Below are 23,764 nucleotides of genomic sequence, written 5' to 3' on the forward strand. Positions count from 1 at the left end.
TTCATTCACATCATCTAGAATTTTGGTGTCAAAATCTCTTTCGGTATTTAAAGGGCCTGTCCCACTGCGGGGACCTAATTCGCGAGTTTAGAAGAGTTTGCCCTCATACTCGCAGCATGGTCGACACGAGGTCCTAAGAGGACTTTGTTCATGCTGGAGAGTAGTCCCGGCGTACACGAGGCCTCAGTTAGTTTTTTTTAGCAAGCTTGAAAAATGCCCGTGAGTAAAAAAAGGTCGCTGTGGAAAAAACGATATTTTTTTACTCGTAGGTTTAGTCGAGGTAGGTCATAGTAGGTCGTAATGCTATCGTAGGTAATCAAAGGCAATTGAAGGTAGTCGAAGGTAATAGCTCATCGAGAAAAAGAGGTAAGTAAACCCACCAGTTATGTTAAATGCCCGCTAAACTTTATTAAAAGTTGTCTGGCTTCTTAAAAGTGTCTCCACTTTTAAAGGTTTCATCGCTGACGGTTGATCCACCTCGAGGTTGTTCAGTCGAGTGCCCTCGAGCTTAAAGGACGAAGACAGTCACTCAAAAGTCACGTTAGTGGGACAGGCCCTTAAGTAAAACTTTTGACACTGTCAGTGTTGAAGGTTCAGAATTATCCTGTCAAACAACTGCTGTCAAGGATATATATCTGACCGTATTTGAATGAGGGGATTTAAATTAGGCCTATCATTAAGAGCAATCAAAGACACAAAGTGGTGGAGTAACTCAGCGCGTCAGACAGCATCTCTGAAGAACATGGATAGGTGTGGTTTCAGGTTGGGACCCTTCTTCAGACTGATTGTATAGAGGGAAAGAAAGCTGGATGGAACAAGGGGCAGGACAAAGCCTGGGAGGTAATATGCAAATACAGGTGTGGAGGTTTTTCTGATAGGTAGATGGTTGGACAATAGCCAAGGATGAAAAGGCTGAAGGTGTTAGGCAAAAGGATTGAAGAGTTACAAATTGCGGAGCTAGATGAAGGTATGTACATGGAAGAGGAAAGGTAGGGGAGAAATAGATTTGTCCTGGTGGGGAACAGTAAAAAGGAGTTGGTTACCACATAAGGCCAAATCAGGAACACTGAGTGCAGTAGACGATGTTAGAGGAGGGGCACGGGAATCTCTTTCTCATCTGGAAGGATTGCTGGGGTCCATGGATGGAGGTAGGACAGGAGTTATAGGGACAGGTGTAAGGAACAATAGGTCTGTTATCGTGGAGAATTTCAATTACCTTAACACTCATGATAGAATCAATGTAAAATGTATAGAGAATGCAAAATTCTTAAATGCACTTAGGAGAATCTGGAGTATTGTGGATAGTTCTGGTCACCATGCTCTAGGAAGGGTATGTTCAATCTAGAGAGAGTACAGAAAAGATTCAGAAGGACAACGCTGGGTCTGGAGGGCCAGTATAAAGAGAGAGTGGATTACCTGGGACTGATTATCATGGTGAAGGGACTGAGGGGTGACTTTACAGAAGTTTACAAAATCATGAGGGGCCAGAGAAGGTGATGGTCTGGTGCGGTGAAGTGTAAAATTAGGGGAAAGATTAAATCTTTAAAGTGGGACTGGGAGCAAGTTTTCCACACAGATTGTGGAGTTGGGTATAATTACAACATTTAAACAACAGGTAAATGGATCGGAAAGGTTGAGAGGGATATGTATCAAATGCAGGCAAATGGGTCTATCTCATGTAGGCACCTTGATAGGCAAGAAAAAGTTGTGTTGAAGAACCTGTTTTCATGTTGTATAATGGGAGACCTAATTGAAGTATATGAACTTAAGAGGCATAGATCGGGTTCACATTTAGATCCTTTTTGCCATGGTGGAAATCATAAGGACCAGAGGGCAGAGATTTGAGGTGATGGGGGCAAAGTTTAAAGTCGATGTGCAAGGCAAGATGTTTGATGCAGATGGTGGTGGATGCTTGAATCCCGCTGACAGGGGTGGTGATGGAGGCAGATACAATAGTAGTGCTTGAGAGGCTTTTATAGGTACATGGATATGCGGGGAATGGAGGTATATGGGTCATGTTCAGTTAGAGGAGATAAGGTTATCTTGGCATCATGTTTTGCACATATATTGTGGGCCAAAGGACCTGTTCCAGTGCTGTACTTTTCAAAGCTATGTTTTATAACTCTATGACTATTTATGGAAAAAGACAAAAAAAACAAGGATGAACATTTCTCCATTGTGGAAAAGTCAGTTTTACAAAATTGAGAAGCTGAAAGCAGTGAAAGCATTCAATGACAAGTTTGTGATAGTTTCAGAGCAAACATGTTACCACAAGATAAAAGGCACTTTCACCATCATGTCAAGGAGTATTCAGAGTAGGATAATGCAAAAAGGGAAGTTTTCATTAAAAGCCAATACTTTAGAAAGCTGACAAAAGTGCTGGAGAAACTCAGCGGGCGCAGCAGCATCTATGGAGCGAAGGAAATAGGCGACGTTTCGGGCCAAAACCCTTCTTCAGACTGATGTGGGGGGGGGGAGAAGAAGGGTGAAAGGAAGAGAAGGTGCCAGAGGGTTGAGGGAGAGCTGAGAAGGGGAGGAGACAGAAAGGGCTACCGGAAATTGGAGAAGTCAATGTGCATGCCACTAGGGTGCAAACTGCCCAAGCGTAATATGAGGTGCTGCTCCTCCAATTACCGGTGGTGCTCATTCTGGCCATGGAGGAGGCCCAGGACAGGAAGGTCGGATCCAGAATGGGAAGGGGAGTTGAAATTTGTGGCTGATTCAAATAGAGATAATCTTTGAGTTGGTAAGAGGGAATATCGATGAAGATAACATCTTTTATATAGGCTAAAGGGTGTTTGATGTAGTTAATGTGGGTTTTGAAATGGTCAAAATAATAGCTTTGCCAGGAAAATGAAAGGTCATGCGGCTCACGAGAAAGTGGTGCAAATACCTGAAATCTATACTTGAGGCGGGACTCAAAGCTGTCCAGCCAAGAATGAGGCGGGACACGAAGTTTGTCCAGCCAGTAAATCTTTAATGGAGTTAGCGGCTTAAAACACTATTATTCTGAAATGGAGGGCAAGGAAAATTACTGAAGTGTTATTTAGAGACTACAGTGCGTTGTGACAGCATATGTAAGAAAGGTCTATGACAGTGTCAAAAATATTATACACCAGGCCCGTACGAAGCTTTTCAAAAAGGGGGGTGGCATGGCAGGATTACAAACATTTTATGTGAAGTAAGTGCACCCAGCGCATATCACAAGCGCGATCGTCAAAGACCCTTGCGGCCGTGGTCCAGGGCCCTTAATCGGGCCCTGGAAGCTCTGGGGTTTTAGATGCTCTCTGGTGCATTCTGAGCCATATTTTGCAGCATTTTTACAACAAATGTATGACCAATATTTCAGAACTAGTTTTGGTTGAGCCCTCTCCCCCCTCCTCCTTCCCCCTCCCTCTCCCTCCACCTCTCTCTCCGTCCCCATCTCCCTCTCTGTCCCCTCCCCCTCTCTCTCTCCCTCCCTCCCCTCCCTCTCTCTCCCTCCTCTGTCTCAACCCCCCCTTTCCCCCTCTCACATGCCCCCCTCTCTCCCCCTCCCTCTCCATCCCATGCAGCAAGGCTCCGACATCACGCCGCAGCACCCCAGCCCCCCCCCCCCCCCCTCCCCAGCCCCGGAGAAACGGGCACACCCGCAACGCAATATTCCACTACTTACGTGGAGTAGACACCTAAGATCTTTGGTAGACACGAGGCATCGAGGTGATTGTGTGGAGTGCAAATAAAGATCTGAACCCGCCCGGGCCCACTGCGCACGCAGGGAGAGACAGCGTCATTTTGCGTCGCTACTGCGTCACCGGCTTCCCCCAACTGCGCAGGCGCAGATGGCCGCAATTTTTTTCCCCTGAAAACTTCCAGCGGGCCGGAACCAGAATTTCAGGTAATTTCCATCAAAGTGGAAACGCTGATAGCGCTCCAATTATTTTCTTCTCTGGATTTTTTTTACTCTAGGATAAAACACCTTGGCCGGAGGCCCTTTAGATTTTGAGGCCCCAGGCTTCAGCCTATGAAGCCTATAGTATTGGTGATGTCCTTATTATTTATTTTACTCCGACTATATGTTTTTTCTCGCTTGTTAATTTTCTGTAAGGTGTCCTTGTGACTTTGAAAGGCGCCCACAAATAAAATTTATTATTATTATTATTATTATTATAGGTAAATCCGGCCCTGTCGAGGCCCTAAGCTTAAGCTTGTGAAGCTTTTACGTAAATCCGGCCCTGGGCACCCAACTACCTCCCCTGGCACAGGTGTCCCCGACCTTAAATAACCCCCACGGGAGCCTCGTGACCTGCACCTCCCGTCACCAAGACACGTAACTAACTCCCCCCCCCCCCCCCCCCCCCCCAGAGCCGAGGGATCGCACTGCACGTGGCTCACCACCAGGGGCCGCCACACTCTATTCAAATATTTTGGAATTAAGTTGAATTCAAAATGTTTGCATACTGTAAGGATTTAAAGTAAATCAAAAATTCTAATGCTAGAAATTTGAAACAAAAATAGAAAATGCTAGAGATTCCCAGCAGAGCAGGCAGCATTCGTGGAAAGAAAAACAGTTAACATATATATAACATATAACAATTACAGCACGGAAACAGGCCATCTCGACCCTTCTAGTCCGTGCCGAACACATAATCTCCCCTAGTCCCATATACCTGCGCTCAGACCATAACCCTCCATTCCCTTCCCATCCATATAACTATCCAATTTATTTTTAAATGATAAAAACGAACCTGCCTCCACCACCTTCACTGGAAGCTCATTCCACACAGCTACCACTCTCTGAGTAAAGAAGTTCCCCCTCATGTTACCCCTAAACTTCAGTCCCTTAACTAGATTTAACTAGATTTAAGGTAAATGATAGATTAAAGGAAAGAAAATCATCCAAGGGATTGTGAGAATGTGTCGCTCATTCCCTGAAAGAGTGGTAGATGCAAAAGTGCTCAGATGGCCATTAGGTAGATGAACATTTGAATTTCCATAACCAACATGATTACTCAACAAAAATTGTTTTAGCTTGATAACTTTTTTTGGCTCACATGAACATGGTGGCTAGATGCCCCTTTCCTAAGAATTGATTGTTAATTTTTCCACTTCTGATGAAAAGCCTTTTATATGGATCTGTGAAGATTCATGGTGGATGGGACATATTCTCTACTTCATAACCATTTTCCCACCTTATATTTTCTTGATAAATAATGCTGTTATATATGGTTTCTTCTTCTTTCAAAGGTTACGGGGAGATGGCAGGAGAATGAGGTTGAGAGGGGAAAAATTGGTCATCCATGACAAAGTAGACCTGACAGGCTGAATGGCCTAATTCTGCCCCTATGTATTATGGTCTTAAGGTCTTTGTATTTTGTTCTAGATTCCAGCATCTACAGTTTATTGGGTCCCCATATTGCTAGAATGTGCAGGTGTCACCTGTACTACTGCTCTTTTGGTGGTGTGAGCTGTGCTAAATATGTGCCATTTTCCATCCAATTTTTTTTTTACCGCATTAACTGAACCGGAGGTGCTACAGAGCCCACCTTTGTAGGCCTATCTGCAATGTTTGCACAGGAGCCTGTGTGCACCATTTCTTTGTCCTCTTCGCTTTTAAAATGTGTTGGCTGGTGTTTACTTGCCATCTGAGCATTAATTGTCTTCCACTCAGCAGGAAAGGCTAATTTCAAGTTGGACTGCCAATAGTTAATGTGGGGAGAGAAACAGAATCAGAACGTCTGATGGGGTTAGCAAATTGAAATGTCAATTCTGCTTTTCAATCTGTAGATGTTTACTGACCCAATGAGTATTTCCACTGTTTTTGGTTTTATTTTCAGATATTAAGCATCCACAAAATGTGGTTTTATGTGTCAATTGTTAATGCATGTGCTCCTTTATGAAACTTCCCCAGTATACTTCAGCCTTCAGGGTAGTGGAAACCCTGATCTTTGTGCTTCAGCGAAGTGACTCAAACTGCACTGGAAGCATCGCATCGGCACTTAAGTGAAAAGATGGTAGAAATTGAGGCAGGCTCGTTCTGTACACTGAAAGCACATGGCTGATAATCTCTGTGTATTTATTGATAACACCATGGCGGAGTCAAAATACAAACACATTTGAATTCCTTCCCCATTGTAAAATTTAACTGGGGTTTTTTAAAAGCTGTCATTTTGATGTGACGGTCAATGTATCCATTTCAGAATAAATGAACATTACCAAGAATAATTATAATACTTTTATATAGGGGCTTGAAAGTGAATTATAAATATAATGAAGAATCAGATGCAGAAAAGGGTTAAACTATACTCATACTTCTTTTAACACAGTGGAGCGCTGTGTTGATATCAGCAACATGGTGAATTTTGAAGCTTTAAAGAGATTTAATTTTTAGATAGTGAAAATGGGGAGTGGAACAAAGTGGTAATTCATGCGTTTAAGCAACAGAAAAGTATTACAGTCAAATCATTTACATTCATGGTTGTTGGGCGGGTTGGGCAGAGATGCAATTTGAGCTTTAGGCTACTGGGTCGATAAAATAATTGGTTACATTTCTTGGAGAGGACAGAATTTTTTTTTTGTCGATTGTCTGCTTTTATGTAAAATAGGTGCATGAAATGAACTATATGGAGCATTGTTTCTGTTTGTGATGTTTATAGTTTTATATGGTTAATTTTAAGCTAGTGAAAGTGTAGTGAAAATCAGATTTAGTGTCTGTTTGCATAATTGTAATCTAACCTTGATGATAAGATTGTAAAAAAAAGGTCACTGTTTAACAGTGCCCTTTACATTTTTCATGTTTGCTTGAGCATGACTGAAAGTTTATTTTGGGGAAGAATGACCATTGTTTTTTGATTGGATTCTTGCTTTTCTGTCTGATTTACATCTTAAAATATATAAAAAAATAACCAGGAAATTAGGTCTTTTCATGGCTAATGATTGTGCATCTGTCCAGGTTGTTCATCTGTTGATTGATTCCATCTGTATAGATGCAGCTTATCTGCAGTGTATATCATTGGAATTCTGAAATCAAATTCACGAGATTGATCCCTGGGATGGTGGGACTGTCATATGAGGAAAGATTGCAAAGACTAGGCTTATATTCACTGGAGTTTAGAAGGATGAGGGGGAATCTTATAGAAACTTATAAAAGGATTGGACAAGCTAGATGCAGGAAAAATGTTCCCAATGTTGGGAGAGTCCAGAACCAGGGGCCACTGTCTTAAAATAAAGGGGAGGCCATTTAAGACTGAGGTGAGAAAAAACGTTTTCACCCACAGTTGTGAATTTGTGGAATTCCCTGCCACAGAGGGCAGTGGAGGCCAAATCACTAGATGGATTTAAGAGTTAGATAGAGCTCTAGGGGCTAGTGGAATCAAGGGATATGGGGAGACGGGTTATTGATATGGGATGATCAGCCATGATCACAATGAATGGCGCGGTGCTGGCTCGAAGGGCCGAATGGCCTCCTCCTGCACCTATTTTCTATGTTTCTATGTTTCTAAATTCATTTGTTACTGATGCTTGCCATAATTCCCTGCAACATAGCTACATCAGAGTGCATAATAACTTAAACTACTGTCATTAATCAATTCCCCAGCTCACAACGTGATCTTTGTGTTCATCTATCAAAGCGCTTGCAGGGCCAATAAGTGCAGCATTTTGGAGATAGGCTTGGATTGAAACTATAAATTAAATGTAACAACAGATGTTAAAATCTAGACAAATCCTCTAAATACAAATATAAATAATTTGGCGTAGATGTAGCTGTGTTTGACGTTTTCAAAGATTGTTAAAATAAGAGCAAAAGATGAGAATTATTAAAATATTTGTGAATTGAAATATCTTTCACAATTTGTGACAGGATTTAAAGGTAAACAAGATGTTTGAGAATTAAAATCCATTGTCAATTAAGAAACGGATTTTTCAGAAAACCTGCAAGTGGGTTTCAGGGGCATTTTTGCCCTCTAGTGTTCAAGGGTTAGAACTATAATGTAAATATGCATGTCAATGTTAAAATAATAATAATTGTTTTTTTTTTAAGTCGGCTCAAGCAGTGATAACTAGGCAGAAAGAGGAGGAGGATGTAATAATTCCGCAGCCTAAGGATGCTTTGAAAATTACACGATTTGAGGATGTGATAATTTCACAACCTGTAGAGGAGGTGTCAGTGCAAGATTTGCAACTGGCAGCTGAAAAACAGGTGAGAAAGATAGTTTAATTACTAATTAAAACACTTAATGCTACTATGCAGGCTAAATCTAAATGTTTCAACAGTATGTTATTTCCAATAGAAATTGAGGAAATAATTAATAGTTCATGTAAATTTACATAAAATGTAATGTTCAGGTGATTTTCACAAATGCTAATTTTATCTACGGAGTAATCAAACATTATTGCAAGCCTGTTATTTCTGAGTTTACGTGTCAATCAGACAATCTAGTATAATGTTCAGGGATGAAAGACTTCTCTTGGAGGAAGGGTGATCAAAGGTCTTCATGGTGCTGCCATGGGAAATCTTGTAGCTAAAATAACTCCCTCAGCTTGATGGCAGACTTGTCGCTACATTTTCATAGTCTGCACCGTCTTCTAATTCTATTAAGTTATTAGAGCCATTGCCTGTATATGCTCCAAACTAAACAAGATTAATTATCAAAATGAAGGTAGACACAAAATGCTGGAGTAACTCAGTGGGACAGATAGCATCTCTGGAGAGAAGGAATGGGTGACGTATCGGGAAGGGTCTGGAACCCAAAACGTCACCCATTCCTTCTTTCCAGAGATGTTGCCTGTCCCGCTGAGTTACTCCAGCTTTTTGTGTCTTTCTTCTGTCTTTATTGCATCTGCAGAGACTCTGTAACTCCGTGGTCAATCCGTCCCTTCCCACCCGAACCACCCCCTCTCTGGGCACCTTCCCTTGCAACCGCAGGAAATGCTACACTTGTCGCTTTACCTCCCCCCTTGACTCCATTCAAGGACCAAAGCAGCTTTTCCACGTGCGGCAGAGGTTCACCTGCACCTCCTCCAACCTCATCTATTGCATCCGCTGCTCTAGATGTCAGCTGTTCTACATCAGTGAGACCAAACGTAGGCTTGGCGATCGCTTCGCCAGCCACCTCTGCTCGGTTTGCAATAACCAACCTGATCTCCCGGTGGTTCAGCACTCAACTCCTCCTCCGATTCTAAATCTGACTTTTCTGTCCTGGGCCTCCTCCATGGCCAGAATGAGGACCACCGTAAATTAGAGGAGCAGCACCTCTTATTTCGCTTGGGCAGTTTGCACCCTAGCGGTATGAACATTGACCTCTAATTTCAGGTAGTCCCTACATTCTCCTCCCCTTCTCAGCTCTCCTTCAGCCTACAGGCTCCACCTCTTCCTTTCTTCTCCCCCCCCCCCCCCCCACCCTCACATCAGTCTGAAGAAGGGTTTTGACCCGAAACGTTGCCTATTTCCTTCGCTCCATAGATGCTGCCTCTCCTGCTGAGTTTCTCCCGCATTTTTATCTACATTCGATTTTCCAGCATCTGCAGTTCCTTCTTAAACAAAGGTTATAGAGGTAGAAACCATCATCACATTTAAAAGGTATTTAGATGTGTACTTGCAGAGCAATGAGCTGCTGGACCATGGACCTAGTACTGAAGTCAAGTCAAGTCACTTTTATTTCTATAGCACATTTAAAAAACAACTCTCGTTGGCCAAAGTGCTTTACATTGGTGGAGGTACTAACGTTATACAACATTGGTTCATAGATTAAGTACATACATGAATACATACATATAGCCCTCACTCAGAGGACGTCAAGAAAGGCTTAAGAGTAAGGGTGAGTTTTAAGTCTCGACTTAAAGGAGTCGATGGAGGGGGCAGTTCTGATGGGAAGAGGGATGCTGTTCCACAGTCTAGGAGCTGCAACCGCAAAGGCGCGGTCCCCCCTGAATATATGCCTAGATCGCGGGATGTTCAGTAACCCCAAGTCAGATGATATGAGGGACCTGAAGGTGGTGTGGTGGGTAAGCAGACTTTTGATGTAGGTGGGGGCAAGCCCATTAAGGGCTTTGTAGACATGAAGGAGGATCTTGAAATTTATTCGGAACTGCACAGGGAGCCAGTGGAGAGAGGCCAGAATCTGGATAATGTGGTCCCTTTTTCAGGTGCCCGTCAGGAATCTCGCTGCGGCATTTTGGACCAGTTGCAGGGAAGATTGGCTGATGCCAGTGTAGAGGGAGTTGCAGTAATCTAGGCGGGAGGTGATAAATATGTGGATGATCTTTTCGAGGTCATCAAAACTGGAGGAATTGTTTTATTTTAGCTATCGTCCAAAGCTGGAAGAAGCTAGCTTTTACCACGGCATTGACTTGGAAAGGTGGGGTTAGGCTAATAACTTTTACAGATGACAAGGATAACATCGGCTGATTCTCGCTGTAGAGTAATGCTTTGAATATTCTATGAAGAGATAGAATCGAACATTGTACTTTCCCATTGTTCGTCCTTTAGCTCCCTGTCATTGAATAACATAGAACCATTGAAACATTGAAAATAGAAGCAATAGTGGGCCATTCAACTTTGAGCCTGCTCCACTTTTTAATACAAACAACTGATTCTCTACTTCTCGCTTGCTCCCATATTCATTGACAATTCTTTTGCTTATAAACTCCTTCTTAAATGAAGATAAACACAAAATGCTGGAGTAACTCAGCAGGTCAGGCAGCATCTCTGGAGAAAAGAAATAAGTGATGTTTTGGGTCACGAATATGATGTAAATGTTTCAAATAAACATGTTTCATTTCTACCTGTGCTAATCTTTCTCATCATTCATTCTATTGACATTCAGTTTACATTTTATGTTTGTTTTATTTAAGTTTCTGGCATTCCATGCTGCTTTAGGGATATGGGAGGGGTGTTGTTAACGGGCCAGAGGTGTATAAGCGAGTTTGGTATTCCAAATGCGCATGCCCAGGTCATGGGTCACTGGTGATAAACATTGGATCGAACCGGGTCTCTCGCAATGCAAGCGCTGTTGAATGGCTACTGGAGTTAGCGACACTAGTTTTCCCTTCTCCACTGGTCCATGCAGAAATCTCAGCAATGACAATCTACTGAATCACGGTCTGGTCCCCCTCAGCCTGGGTGTATGGGTTCGATTTTCACTTGGGCTGCCCTCCCGGGTTATACAGGGTTATTATACAGGGGTGAACCAAGTACCCTTCTCCTGCATAACACAGGAGGCAGATTTGTGAGCGGAGTCTCACTACTGTCCCCGTACCCTCATGAGTGCCCCATCCCTGTCTGGGGGCGGCCAGACGTGCCCGTCTCTGTACGGTGGCGGCTCCGGGGGGTAAAGTCCCTCTCCCGTTGCCCAGTCCCTGCGTCCTCTCCCCTGCCATCTATCCCTTTGACCGCCGCTCCTTTGCGGGAACCGCTCAGCGATTCCCGTTGTTGTACCGAGGCCAGAGCTCCGGGTCTGGGGAGAATTGCACCTGCCTTCCCCTACAGTGAATGGGACCCGAATCACTTGGCATCGTCACAGGTCACAGAGCGACCTCGGCGGGCCAGTGACCGTCAGCTGCGCCTCTCGCCTTTTCCAGTGGCTGGTCATCATCGGGGATGTACATGGGGTGCTGGAGAAGGGTCTTGACCCAAATAGGGTGGAGGAGAGGTGTAGGGGAGGTCCAGCCGCAGATTGGCAACGTTTGCGGCGCCGGAGACCTGGGTTTGATCCTGGCTGCAGATGAGGCGCGGGTCTGTGTGCGTGCAGCTGCCGAGAATTGTCTCTCCGCCGCTCCAGTCTCTCCCCCTGTCTTCCACTCGAATCCGCGCCCCGCTCTCCTCCTACCTGACACCCCCGTTCCTCAGATTAAATATATTTTTACACATAAATCATGAATAAAGATGAGAATTTACATACAGTTTATGCCTGCCAGCACTTTGTTCGTTTTTCCTTTATAGCGAGTGACCTTTGACAAATCCCATGATTCCTTGCATTTTTCGGAATACCAAACTCGCTTATTGTCATTATTACGTTACCTCTTTTGGCCTGGAAAAATGGATAATCCAGAAAGGCTCTGGAACTGAGAGTGCCAGAAAATCAGTGTTTAACCTATACTTGTTCCTACTCTCTGTTTCCTGTCTGTCAACTAATTTTCAACTAATGCCAGTATGTTATCCCAAACGCCATGCATTTTAATTGTATACACTAACTTCTACTCTAGGATCAAAAGTCTTCTGAAAAGCCAAATTCACTGGAATGGAGAGAATCTATAATGTTCCTTCCATAGCACGGGCTGTAAACTGCTAGATATGGTATTTCCATGCCTGGAAATGACAGGAAGAGTGAAATGTTCAGAGTGATAATACTTTTACCTCAACAGGCAAAGTGGTCCAGATGTAGAGTAGTTATATATTTGGAGCTCTGTTGCAGAAATGACAGGACTGTTATCACTGCTTGAGAAGTGTATGCTGTCAAACTCAACTTTAAATCAGATTAAGGGTTCACAATGATGGGGAAATGTCTAATTTTACTGCCCTGGCCAGATAAAGTGTCTTGCCTTTTGGAATGATTCACCAATAATGTTTGGGATCCTTCATACTGTTTGTTTTATCAAAAATGTCGACAGGAAGTTCTGCCATGTAGGTAATTGTGCCCGTACCTCAGGGAATGATTTATGTCCAAAAAGAGATGTGATACTGCCGTAGTGGTTGTCGATCATATCCCCCATGCACGTGCCGGGGAGCATATTGCTTTTAGCCCATAACAGCGGGAGCATCAAAAATGTTATGTACTGCATGTGTGATTTTTGCAAACTATAAGAATGTTGCCTCTTCAGATAATTACAAACTGTATATGAATACTCTTTTAATGTTTAGATGGATGATGAAAGTATAGAATCGGTCACAAAAATCAGTCATGAGGTCAGACTGGAGGAAGAAACCACAAAAGATTTAGATGGCACTTTAATAAGTACAGTTACTTCTCCAGTATCCAAAGGTGAAGCTGCAGCTATTTCTGAACAAGCAAAAACATCTTTAAAACAAAATGCTTCGGAAATTATCAAGAGTTTGCCAGACACTCTAACTAATGAAGAGGCATTAGAAATTATTGGGTTACCTTCAGAGGTAAGTTTTAAAACCATTTAACAGACATTCACAATCATTCAATCTTCTTGACAGTTTTGACGACCCATAAACCCAGGACATGACAATAATGAATCTTTAAGTAGCTAATGGGGTGGAAGCTACCTTCCAACATTAGCAAAGTTTTGCATTGAGCATGATTTGTTGAAAGATTAAAGATGAGTCAATGAAGAATTGATTCACCTGAAGAGAGGGAGTTGTCAGAAATTTATTGCAGAAAGGTAATGGAAATAAAAATGATCACTTTCGAAAGATACCTCATTGGACATATGAAGTGCTGTAATCTACAGGGCTGCAGTCCCAGAATAAAGGAGTGGAATTAGTTAAAATTACTCCCCTGTTTGGTGATCAGTGTGGAATCAGCTTTTTAAAATTGTATCCAGGGAGCACCTGAAAGTGGGTTCAGATAATAGGTGATGAGCTCACCAATCTGCCGAAGATTGGGGCAGAAGTCTTCATAAATGAATACCGTGCCCAATGATAAACATTTCATCACTTAATTGCATAAGTAACGATGGGCTTAATGTACACATTATGAGCATGAACTGTATTTTTTTTAATGCACTTCTCCATCTGAATGGAATTTACATGAATAATCCAAAAATGTTGTTTAAAAAAGAATTATATTTCTACCTTTGAAGGAATGTTTTATGTTTGGTTATGAACTGTGACCTACTTTAAAAAAAAAAAGGTTTACTCTATATGCATTTTAAATGCAAATTATATGGTGATTATTTAATTATAATGGGCTTGTCTAGGCTGTTAATTCTGTGTTTTGTTTTAAGTTTATAAATTAAGATCATCAGCAGAAACAACTTGTGTACTAAATGACAGATTAGCTGGAGCAGCATTTTCAAAAATGATGATTTACAAAGAAAATTAAATGATTGAATTAGATGAAAGAAAGAATATGATTTTGGCTAAGCTGGGGTTGTCTTATTTGTTGTGAAGTTGATAGAAGATGGAATGAAGTGAGTAAAGTTATGAAAGATCTGAGTGAAATGGAAGTGAAGAACCCACTTCTCAGAGATTTCAAACGCAAGGTGACATAGAATTAGGATTGCGGGTTTAAAGATGACTCAAGGAATTTTTGTTTCATCAAAGAGTGGGAGTTTGCCAGGAATTATTCGCTGACTATATCGAGTATAAATATTGGCAAGTCATGTTACACCTGTATAAAACTTTGGTTAGTCCATATTTGGAGTCTAAACAAAGTTTTATGCAGCTACAACCAGGGCCGGCCTTAAGCCGATATGACCGATTGCCCCCAATTGGGCCCCGCGCCTAATGGGGGCCCCGCACTAATGTTCCGTATTTCGTACGGAAATACGAATTCTCTTTGTTAAACAAAGATTTTTTTTTTAATTTGCCATCCGGATTTTTTTTTTAAACGAACATGTATAACAACCGCTGCACGGCCATCAGACACAAACGATTTGTTAGCTAGTACTGTTAGCACTTCTTAACATGAAGTAGTTAACAAGATGTTATATCAATCTGCATCCATCCACATTCCTCAGTAAATGTTATTGTGTTTTGAATGAGTATTAATGACGCCATGTTCCTTTGAATAAAATTCACGCGGCATCAATAATACTTGTTTAAAGCACAATTACATTTACTGAGGAATGTAGATCGATGACACATTGAGAATTTCTTTAAACTCACCATCATGAGTGAGGGCCGCGAGAAGGGGCTTCTTCCTGGTGTGCAGGTTAGTCATTCACCTACCGACCCACGTTGTGTCTCTCTGTGTTTTGCTCTCTCCCTCCCTCCCTCCCTCTCTCTCACTCTCTCTCCCGCTCCCCATCTCGTCTCCCTCTAGCTCTCTCACCCTGTTGCCTCAGCATTCCCGGAATCATTGACGTTTAGCGGTAGACAAAAATGCTGGAGAAACCCAGTGGGTGAGGCAGTCGCATGGCCCGCTCAGTTCCTCCAGCACTCTGTTTTTTGTTTGGCTAGGAAGTTGAAGGTGGCTCAGCGGGACGGGCAGCGGCTCTGGGGAGAGGGTTGCGTTTCTGGTCGAGACCCTTCTTCAGACAATCACAAGTACTCTCACCGACGAGAGTTCAATTCAGTCTGAAGAAGGGTCTTCTCTCCAGTCGCTGCGCTACCTGGCCTGCTGAGTTACTCCAGCTTTATGTCTATCTTCAATTTCAGAGAAATACAATTTCTCACGGGGGGCTTATAATGTCTCCAAACCCCTCTGGGACCCTCTGAACACCTCTAAACCCCCTCTAGTCCCCCCTATTTCTCTCTACAACACTTCTGAACACTTCTGAACCCATCTGAAGCCCTCTAAACATCTCTAAACTGTTTAAACCCCTCTAAACTAGGAGGCTAGAAGGTGACTTGTATAGGCTGGGTGAGTGGGCAAATGCATGGCAAATGCAGTATAATGTGGATAAATGTGAGGTTACCCACTTTGGTGGCAAAAACAGGAAAGTAGACTATTATCTGAATGGTGGCCGATTAGGAAAAGGGGAGATGCACTGAGACCTGGGTGTCATGGTACACCAATCATTGAAAGTAGGCACGCAGGTGCAGCAGGCCGTGAAGAAAGCGAATGGTATGTTAGCATTCATAGCAAAATGATTTGAGTATAGGAGCAGGGAGGTTCTACTGCAGTTGTACAGGGTCTTGGTGAGACCACACCAGGAGTATTGCGTACAGTTTTGGTCTCCTAATCTGAGGAAAGACATTCTTGCCATAGAGGGAGTACAGAGAAGGTTCACCAGACTGATTCCGGGGATGTCAGGACTTTCATATGAAGAAAGACTGGATAGACTCGGCTTCTACTCGCTAAAATTTAGAAGATTGAAGGGGGATCTTATAGAAACGCACAAATTTCTTAAGGAGTTGGACAGGCTAGATGCAGGAAGATTGTTCCCGATGTTGGGGAAGTCCAGAACAAGGGGTCACAGTTTAAGGATAAAGGGGAAATCTTTTAGGACTGAGATGAGAAAAACATTTTTTACACAGAGAGTGTTGAATCTCTAGAATTCTCTGGCACAGAGTGTAGTTGAGGAGCCAGTTCGTTGTCTATATTTAGTAGGGAGTTAGATGTGGCCCTTGTGGCTAAAGGAATCAGGGGGTATGGAGAGAAGGCAGGTACAGGACACTGAGTTGGATGATCAGCCATGATCATATTGAATGGCTGTGCAAGCTCAAAGGGCCGAATGGCCTACTCCTGCACCTTGTTTCTATGTTTCTATGACTGCGTCCAACTGCTGTCTGGTTCGTTGATCGGTTTGCTAGATATGAACTGTTTTGGGAGAGAAAAATGCTCACGGCAGACCAAACGTGTTAAACAGAAATTGGTCAGATATTGAGCTTTACACAGTAAGAAATCATGTGAAATAATCACTGAATTTAATTTTAAATGAATGTACCTGCATGTTATACTGTTTAGTTTGGAGATACAACCAGATAGTCTACTGAGTTCGCACCGACCAGCGATTTTTGTTACAGATTTGACAATTTTATCTGGCAGCCAATCAATCGCTGTCTCTAAGGGGGTTGCATCCAATCACCAACCAGCTTGCTTTAAAATTCCCATGCAATCAACAAATAGGTCTCCTCCCGTCCAATCAGCCGCTGTCTCCAAGGGCATTGTGTCCAATCACATAATGCAGTTTAATGGTAATTAGCAGCTACGGTAAATGTTGGAAGCCAGCGGAGCTACTGACAGTCAAACGGGTGGGAGCAGGAGAGATTCACACAGTGTATAATCCATAGCACCTAGTGTACAATTTCATAATATATACTAAATAACTGGGCTGACACACCTTGGCTGGGAACCTGGGGCCCACCAAAATTGTTCCCAATTGGGCCCCGCACATCCTAAGGCCAGCCCTGGCTCCAACATAACCTTTATACTCAATATACTAGGCAATAGATTGTGTACAGTTCTGGTCACATCATTGCAGGAAGGACATGGAGACTTTGGAGAGATATAAAAGAGGTTCTCCAAGATATTAGGTACACAAAAATGTTGGAGAAACTCAGCGGGTGCAGCAGCATCTATGAAGCGAAGGAAATTAGTGACGTTTCGGGCCGAAACCCTTCTTCAGACTGATCAGTCTGAAGAAGGGTTTCGGCCCGAAACGTCGCCTATTTCCCTCGCTCCATAGATGCTGCTGCACCCGCTGAGTTTCTCCAGCATTTTTGTGTACCTTCGATCTTCCAGCATCTGCAGTTCCTTCTTGAACACTTCTCCAGGATATTGCCTGGATTAGAGAGTATTGCATGTAAGGAATGGTCGACAAACTTGGATTGTTTTCTCTGGAGTGTCTGAGACTAAGGGGTGACCTGATAAAAGTATATACCATTTATGAGGCATAGGTAGTCAATCTTTTTCCATAGGGTGGAAATGTCAAATATTAGAGGGCATACATTTAAAGTAGCACGGAGAATATTTAAAGAAGATTTACATGGCTAGTATTTTACCAAGAGAGTTGATTCCTGGAATGAATTGCCAGTGGATGTGATGCAAGCTAGTACAATAGCAATGTTTAAGAGGCATTTAGATAGGTACATGAATCGGCAGGGGCGATATATAGATCAGAAGGGATTAGCTTACACTGACTTCATGGTTAGTACAGATATCCTCAGCCAAAGGGCCTGTTCCTGTGCTGTATTATTCTATATTCCACGTTCTATATTTTATCTCATTTGTAGGTCACATATTCTGATGTAATTAATGTGAAAGGAAGCACTTTTGGATCATTGAAGAAAATTGCTGGAGACCGAGAAATGCTACTTGAGAAGGATGAAACTTTTCAACAACAAACTTCAGTACTGGCAACATGGACTCCAAAAGACAAGTAAAATTCTATGTGTTATTTTTCAGAGTGGTTCTTGCATGGTTCTCTTGTGAACCCAAGAAAACAAATTTAAGACTCTGCTGCCTACAAATTGAACTATATCATCTTATCTTTAATAGTAAAGGGTTTTGCACCTGTTTTGAAATATTTTCAACCATTTCCTGTTGAGGTCCTATCCTTCAGAAAATTGGGTGGGAAATTAAATAGGTTTTGCTTCCCAGAGTATTTTGTGCCTATGATGGCATCATCAAAATGTTTGGTCCTTTTAATAACATTAACGTCAGAAAGTTGGCGCATTATGTTACAGTCATACAAGACGTTAGTGAGGCTGCACGTGGAGTATTGGGTTCAGTTTTGGTGATCTCGCTCAAGGAAATATGTCATTAAGCTGGTAAAAGTGCAGAGAAGATTTAACTGGGTGCTGCCAGGACTCAAGGAAAGGAGTTTGGGCAGGCTAGGACATGGAAAACAGAAGGCTGGGGGGGGGGGGTCTTAAAGACGTGTATAAAATCGTGAAAACAGATTGAGACCATGCACAGTCTTTTTCCTTGGGTAGAGGATTCAAAAACTAGAGGGCATAGATTTACGGTGAGAAGGGAAAGATTTAATAGGAACTCGAGGGGTAACTTTTTCCACACAGAGGGACATGGATATATGGGACAAGCTGCCAAGAGAATAAATGGGAACACCCCAAGAGATTTTATAAATACATTAAGGGCAAAAATAAAACCAGAGAGAGAATGGGCCCTTCAGGAATCAAAGCAGTTGATTCTGTGTGGAGCCACAGGAGATGGGCAAAGTCCTCAATGAGTATTTCCCCTCTGTTTTTAAAGTGGAGAAAGACATGAGGAACTTGGGGCAGTCAAGAGAAGTGTCTTGAGGGTGGTCAGTGTTACGGTTGAGGAGGTGCTGAAAGTCCTAACCCGCACATATGCACTTTAGTCTGTTTTGACTATTTTACTGTTGTAATGTTCTTTGTACAAGCCATGTTCTCGGGGAATCTAAACCCAAATTTTAGTAATTACTTAAGTTATGATGTCGGATTTGAAGCTGCATACCCAAATTTCGTTGCACTTACGTGCAATGACAATAAAATATTATTATTATTATTATTATTATTATTATTATTATTATTATTATTATTGTATGAAGGTAGACAAATCTCCCGGGCCCGATTAGACATATCCAAGGTCATTGTGGGAAGCTAGAGAGGAAATTGCATGTGCCCTGGCTGAGATTTATGAGTCATCATAAAATGCAGATGAGGTGCTAGAAGATTTCAGGGTGGCAAATGTTGTGCCTCTATTTACAAAGGGCTGCAGGGAAATGCCTGGGAGATACAGGCAAACATCTGTGGTCAGATAGTTGCGAGAGAGTATTCTGAGGGATAAGATATGATGGATCAACACGGGATGATTAAGGATAGGTTTTGTCTGTGGGAGATTGTGTCTTATAAATCTAAGCGAGTTTTTTGAAGACGTGACAAAAATGTTTGAAGAGGGCAGAGGTGTAGATGTATATATGCAGCTCAGCAAGACATTTGACAAGGTTCCAAATGGTAGGTTGCTCTGGAAGGTTAGATCATATGGAATCCATGGAGAGATAGCCACTTGGATAAAAAATTGTCATCTTGGATGGAAGCGGGGGGTGATGGTGGAAGGTTGTGGTTTGGACTGAAGGCCTATGACTACTGGTGTGCCTCAGGGTTCGGTGCGGGGCTTATTGCTATTTGTCATCTACTTAAATGATTTGGATGAGAACGTACAAGGCATGATTAGTAAGTTTGCAGATGCTGCTAAAGTGGGTGGTATTGTAAATAGCAAAGATGGTTGTCAGCAATTACAGCAGCATTTTGATTGGGTTGGCAGTTGGGCTGAGGGATGGTTAATGGAGTTTAATGCAGATAAATGTGAGGTGTTGCATTTTGGGAAGACTAAAGGGCATGTCCCTCTTTGCGACTTTTTCGGCAACTGCCGGCATCATTGACAGACGTACCAGGTCGCCGAAAAAACTTCAGGTTGTATGACATGCTACGACACAGTTGACGTCAAGCTACGACAATTTGCATCATCCGGCGTCACAATTTTCCAGGGCAAGGGACGACCACAACAGCGACAACATGCAACAACTTGCGACATCCTGCAATCACACAGATGTCAAATATTGACAACCGAGGTCAACATACGTCCACACGATACAGCAAGATACGACAAGCTACGACACTGTCTGCGATATCTGAAGACAACAGAAGACAAGTAACGTCACTTTGATCCGTATCTTGATGCAGGCAGTCACTGGTCAACATATGATGACGTATGATGATGCAGGTTGCCGCAAAAGGAATTCGCCGAAGTCATGACCTTGCAACCTTTAGAAGGATGAGGGGGCATCTTATAGAAACTTATACAATTATAAAAGGACTGGACAAGCTAGATGCAGGAAAAATGTTCCCAATGTTGGGCAAGTCCAGAACCAGGGGCCACATTCTTAGAATAAAGGAGAGGTCATTTAAGACTGCGGTGAGAAAAACTTTTTTACCCAGTTGTGAATTTATGGAATTCCCTGCCACAGAGGGCAGTGGAGGCCAAGTCACTGGATGGATTTAAGAGAGAGTAGCGGGCCTGTCCCACTTAGGAGACCTACACGGCAACCTCTGGTGACCTTGCCCGCCACCCAAGGTTTCCATGAGGTCACCGGAGGTTTTGGTTACTCTCCCTAATGGTCAAAAGTGGTTTCCGCGTGGTCGAGGCTTCATCTAGGTTGCTGCTATTTTTTCATCTTGTTTAAAACCGGCCTCGACTAAAAATAGGTTGCTGTTTTAAAAATCGATAATTTTTTAGTCGCAGGTCTAGTCAAAGCCGGTTGCGACGCTAGTCGATGGGAGTCAAGGGTGGTCGAAGGAGGTTTTCTTCATAGTCAAGGAAGGTTTTCATGCGTGGGAGGTGGTAAGAGGTTGCAGGTCACCTCGACCTTGGGTTTTTTTTGGGTGGCGGGCAAGGTCACCAGAGGTTGCTGTTTAGGTCTCTTAAGTGGGACAGGCCCTTTAGATAGAGCTCTAGGGGCTAGTGGAGTCAAGGGAAATGGGGAGAAGGCAGCCACAGGTTATTGATAGGGGATGATCAGCCATGATCACAATGAATGGCGGTGCTGGCTCGAAGGGCCGAATGGCCTCCTCCTGCACCTATTTTCTATGTTTCTATGTCACTTGGCGTCACCCTGGCGACAACTTACGACAACCTACGAAAGCACCTATGACAGGAGACGACAGGCAACATCAGGTAACGTAAAGCCCACTGTCATCGCAAGGTTTTGAACATTTCCAAATCCAGCGGCGACAAGAAAAAAGTGACGACACTTGCAGAGACAGCTCACGACAACACAGACTTCAGCCCGCGTCACGCCGCGACCATGGCACCATGTGGGACAGGGGCTTAAACATGGGCACTAGGTGGGACAGGGGCTTAACATGGGCAGGGCCTACATAGTGGATGGCAGGGCTCAGGGAAGTGTGCCCTTTTTTAGTGAATGTCCTTTGTTTTAACTGCATCCATGCATGTGTGAAGAAAATAGTGAAGTGGTGCAATCACACCCTTCTCACCAGAGCCTCTTTTTCTGCCAAACTGCATTGATGTAAATAATCTTGTAGTGCAGAATTAACAGTCCTCTTTGGGAGAAATTGAATTTCTAAGCAAGTGTTATTTTTGGAAATAAATATTCATGTACAAGAGTTTACTTTGCAACTGAAACTAAGTTTATGCATAATTCATGAACAAATGTATTATGTTGTAAAATTTAAGCATAACATTTTTTTGTTTATTTGGATTTTCCCACAGAGATCACGGATATCAAACAATTCATCACCTTTGCGTTACTAAACCGAGTCATGTTTTGCCTATTGATTTGCAACTGGCTTCAAGGCTGTACTTCACTCCAAGCAGACTAGGACATGGCAGTAGTAAACTTCCAGACTTTGTGCAGCATACACCATCATTTATCTGTTCAAAAGATGACTTTTCTTCTTTGAAACAACAGAAGAAAGCAAGGTAACGACAATTATTATTAGTTTTAAATAAAATGTCCATGAAAAACCACCATTAATACATTTTGGCTTAAGCACAGAGATTTGAGGTTTGAAACTGCAGGATCTGCAGTTAACGTGGCATCTTTCAAGGTTATGAGGTGTTGTTCCTCCAATTTATGGGTGGCCTCACTGTCAATGGAGGAATACCAGATCAGAAAGATCATTATGGGAATGGGACGAGCATTGGTTAGCACGCAGGGGGTCCTGTAGGCCTTGTCGGACAGAATGATAAGGTTTGGCAAAGCAGTCACTAAAAGGCCTGTCCCACTTACATGTCCTTGGCACGCAAATTACTTGACCTCGTGGTCGCGTTGACCCGAGATGGTTGAGCGAAGGTCGGGCGCGATTACATGCGAACGCACAGCCATCTGGAGCGCGTGACGTCATTTGAAGATGGACACAAAGCTGGAGTAACTCAGCGGGACCGGCAGCATCTCTGGAGAGAAGGAATGGGTGACGTTTCGTGTCGATACTCTTCTTCAGTCTTAAAAGAAAGGTCTTGACCCGAAACATCACCCATTGATTCTCTCCAGAGATGCTGCCGGTCCCGCTGAGTTACTCCTGCATTTTGTGTCTATCTTCAATTCTCTTGGCCCCGCTCTGGGAGCAGGTGGGGGCGGTTCCAGACCACAACGGCCATGAGCCCCAGGCCGAGTTCGACGATTGTTTGCCTGCTTCTGCTGCTGTTGAAGGTGAGACGTTGCGTCACGCCAGGGTCTTGGGCCTGTCCCACTTTGGTTGTCAGTTCCGCGAAAGGCCTTTGGCGCGCAAAGATTTAGTTCACTGTAAGAATTTTGGAGCCCCGCTCGATGTCGGGATCGACCCCGCACAACTCCATACCTCCTCCGCCTTTCTAAGTGGGACCGGCCCCGCGCGGCCATTCGGTGCCCCTACACCTCAAGCGACCACGAGGTCGCGTAATTTGCGAGCCAAGGACGCGTAAGTGGGACATGCCCTTAAGACTGCACTTAGCAGAGCTGGAAAGGATGGGGTTGGGAAAATGTAACTGGTGGGGGGATCACATTGGAGGTGACAGAAATGTTAGAGGATGATGTGCTGGATGTGGAGTCTGGCGGGGTGGAAAGTAAGGTTCAGTGGAAGTTTATCTTTGTTCCATCTGGGGGGAGGAGTCAAGTCAAGTCAACTTTATTTGTCACATACACATACAAGATGTACAGTGAAATGAAAGTGGCAATGCCTGCGAGATTGTGCAAAACAACAGAACAGAACAGAACAGAACAGAGCCAGTATTTACATTTTTTTAAAAAAGACACAACAGTAATTACGCGTCGGTGAGATCAGAGTTTACGGTCCTGATGGCCTGTGGCAAGAAACGTGACAGCGGAGGCGCTTGCCTGACAGTAGCAGCTGGAACAGTCCATTGCTGGGGTTGTAGGGCTCCTTCATGATCTTGCTGGCTCTGGATCTGCACCTGCTGGTGTATAGGTCCTGCAGAGGGGGGGAGTGCAGTTCCCATGGTGCGTTCGGTCGAATGCACTACTCTCTGCAGAGCCTTTCTGTCCTGGGCAGAGCTGTTGCCAAACTAGATCGAGATGTTTCCAGTCAGGATATTTTCTACAGCACCAGAGTAGAAGGATTGAAGGATCCTCAGAGAGACTCTGAAATTCCTCAGCTGCCTGAGGTGGACAGGCGCGCTGCGCTGCCAGTGCGGCAGTGTGCTACTCCTGGTCAGATCCTGTCTCAGGTATCGTCACCCTATCGGAGATCAGGCCCAGTGGCCACCACGGAGTG

The 23,764-nt window shown here is 43.4% G+C and overlaps 1 protein-coding gene across 5 annotated transcripts in view; it reads left to right on the forward strand.

Annotated features, from left to right (window-relative positions):
• ttc6 (tetratricopeptide repeat domain 6) overlaps positions 1-23,764 on the forward strand; it is a 162,003-nt gene that overhangs the window by 28,143 nt on the left and 110,096 nt on the right. For 3 of the 5 annotated variants that reach the window (XM_055640545.1, XM_055640546.1, XM_055640547.1), the window contains exons 3-6: positions 8,021-8,179; positions 12,839-13,087; positions 17,786-17,931; positions 21,765-21,974. In XM_055640545.1, coding sequence (XP_055496520.1) covers positions 8,021-8,179; positions 12,839-13,087; positions 17,786-17,931; positions 21,765-21,974 — 764 coding nt within the window. The remainder of the gene's footprint in view (positions 1-8,020; positions 8,180-12,838; positions 13,088-17,785; positions 17,932-21,764; positions 21,975-23,764) is intronic. The other 2 variants (XM_055640548.1, XM_055640549.1) reach the window with 2 other exon arrangements.

This window comes from Leucoraja erinacea, chromosome 9 (assembly GCF_028641065.1).
Source record: "Leucoraja erinacea ecotype New England chromosome 9, Leri_hhj_1, whole genome shotgun sequence".
Lineage (NCBI taxonomy): Eukaryota > Metazoa > Chordata > Chondrichthyes > Rajiformes > Rajidae > Leucoraja > Leucoraja erinaceus.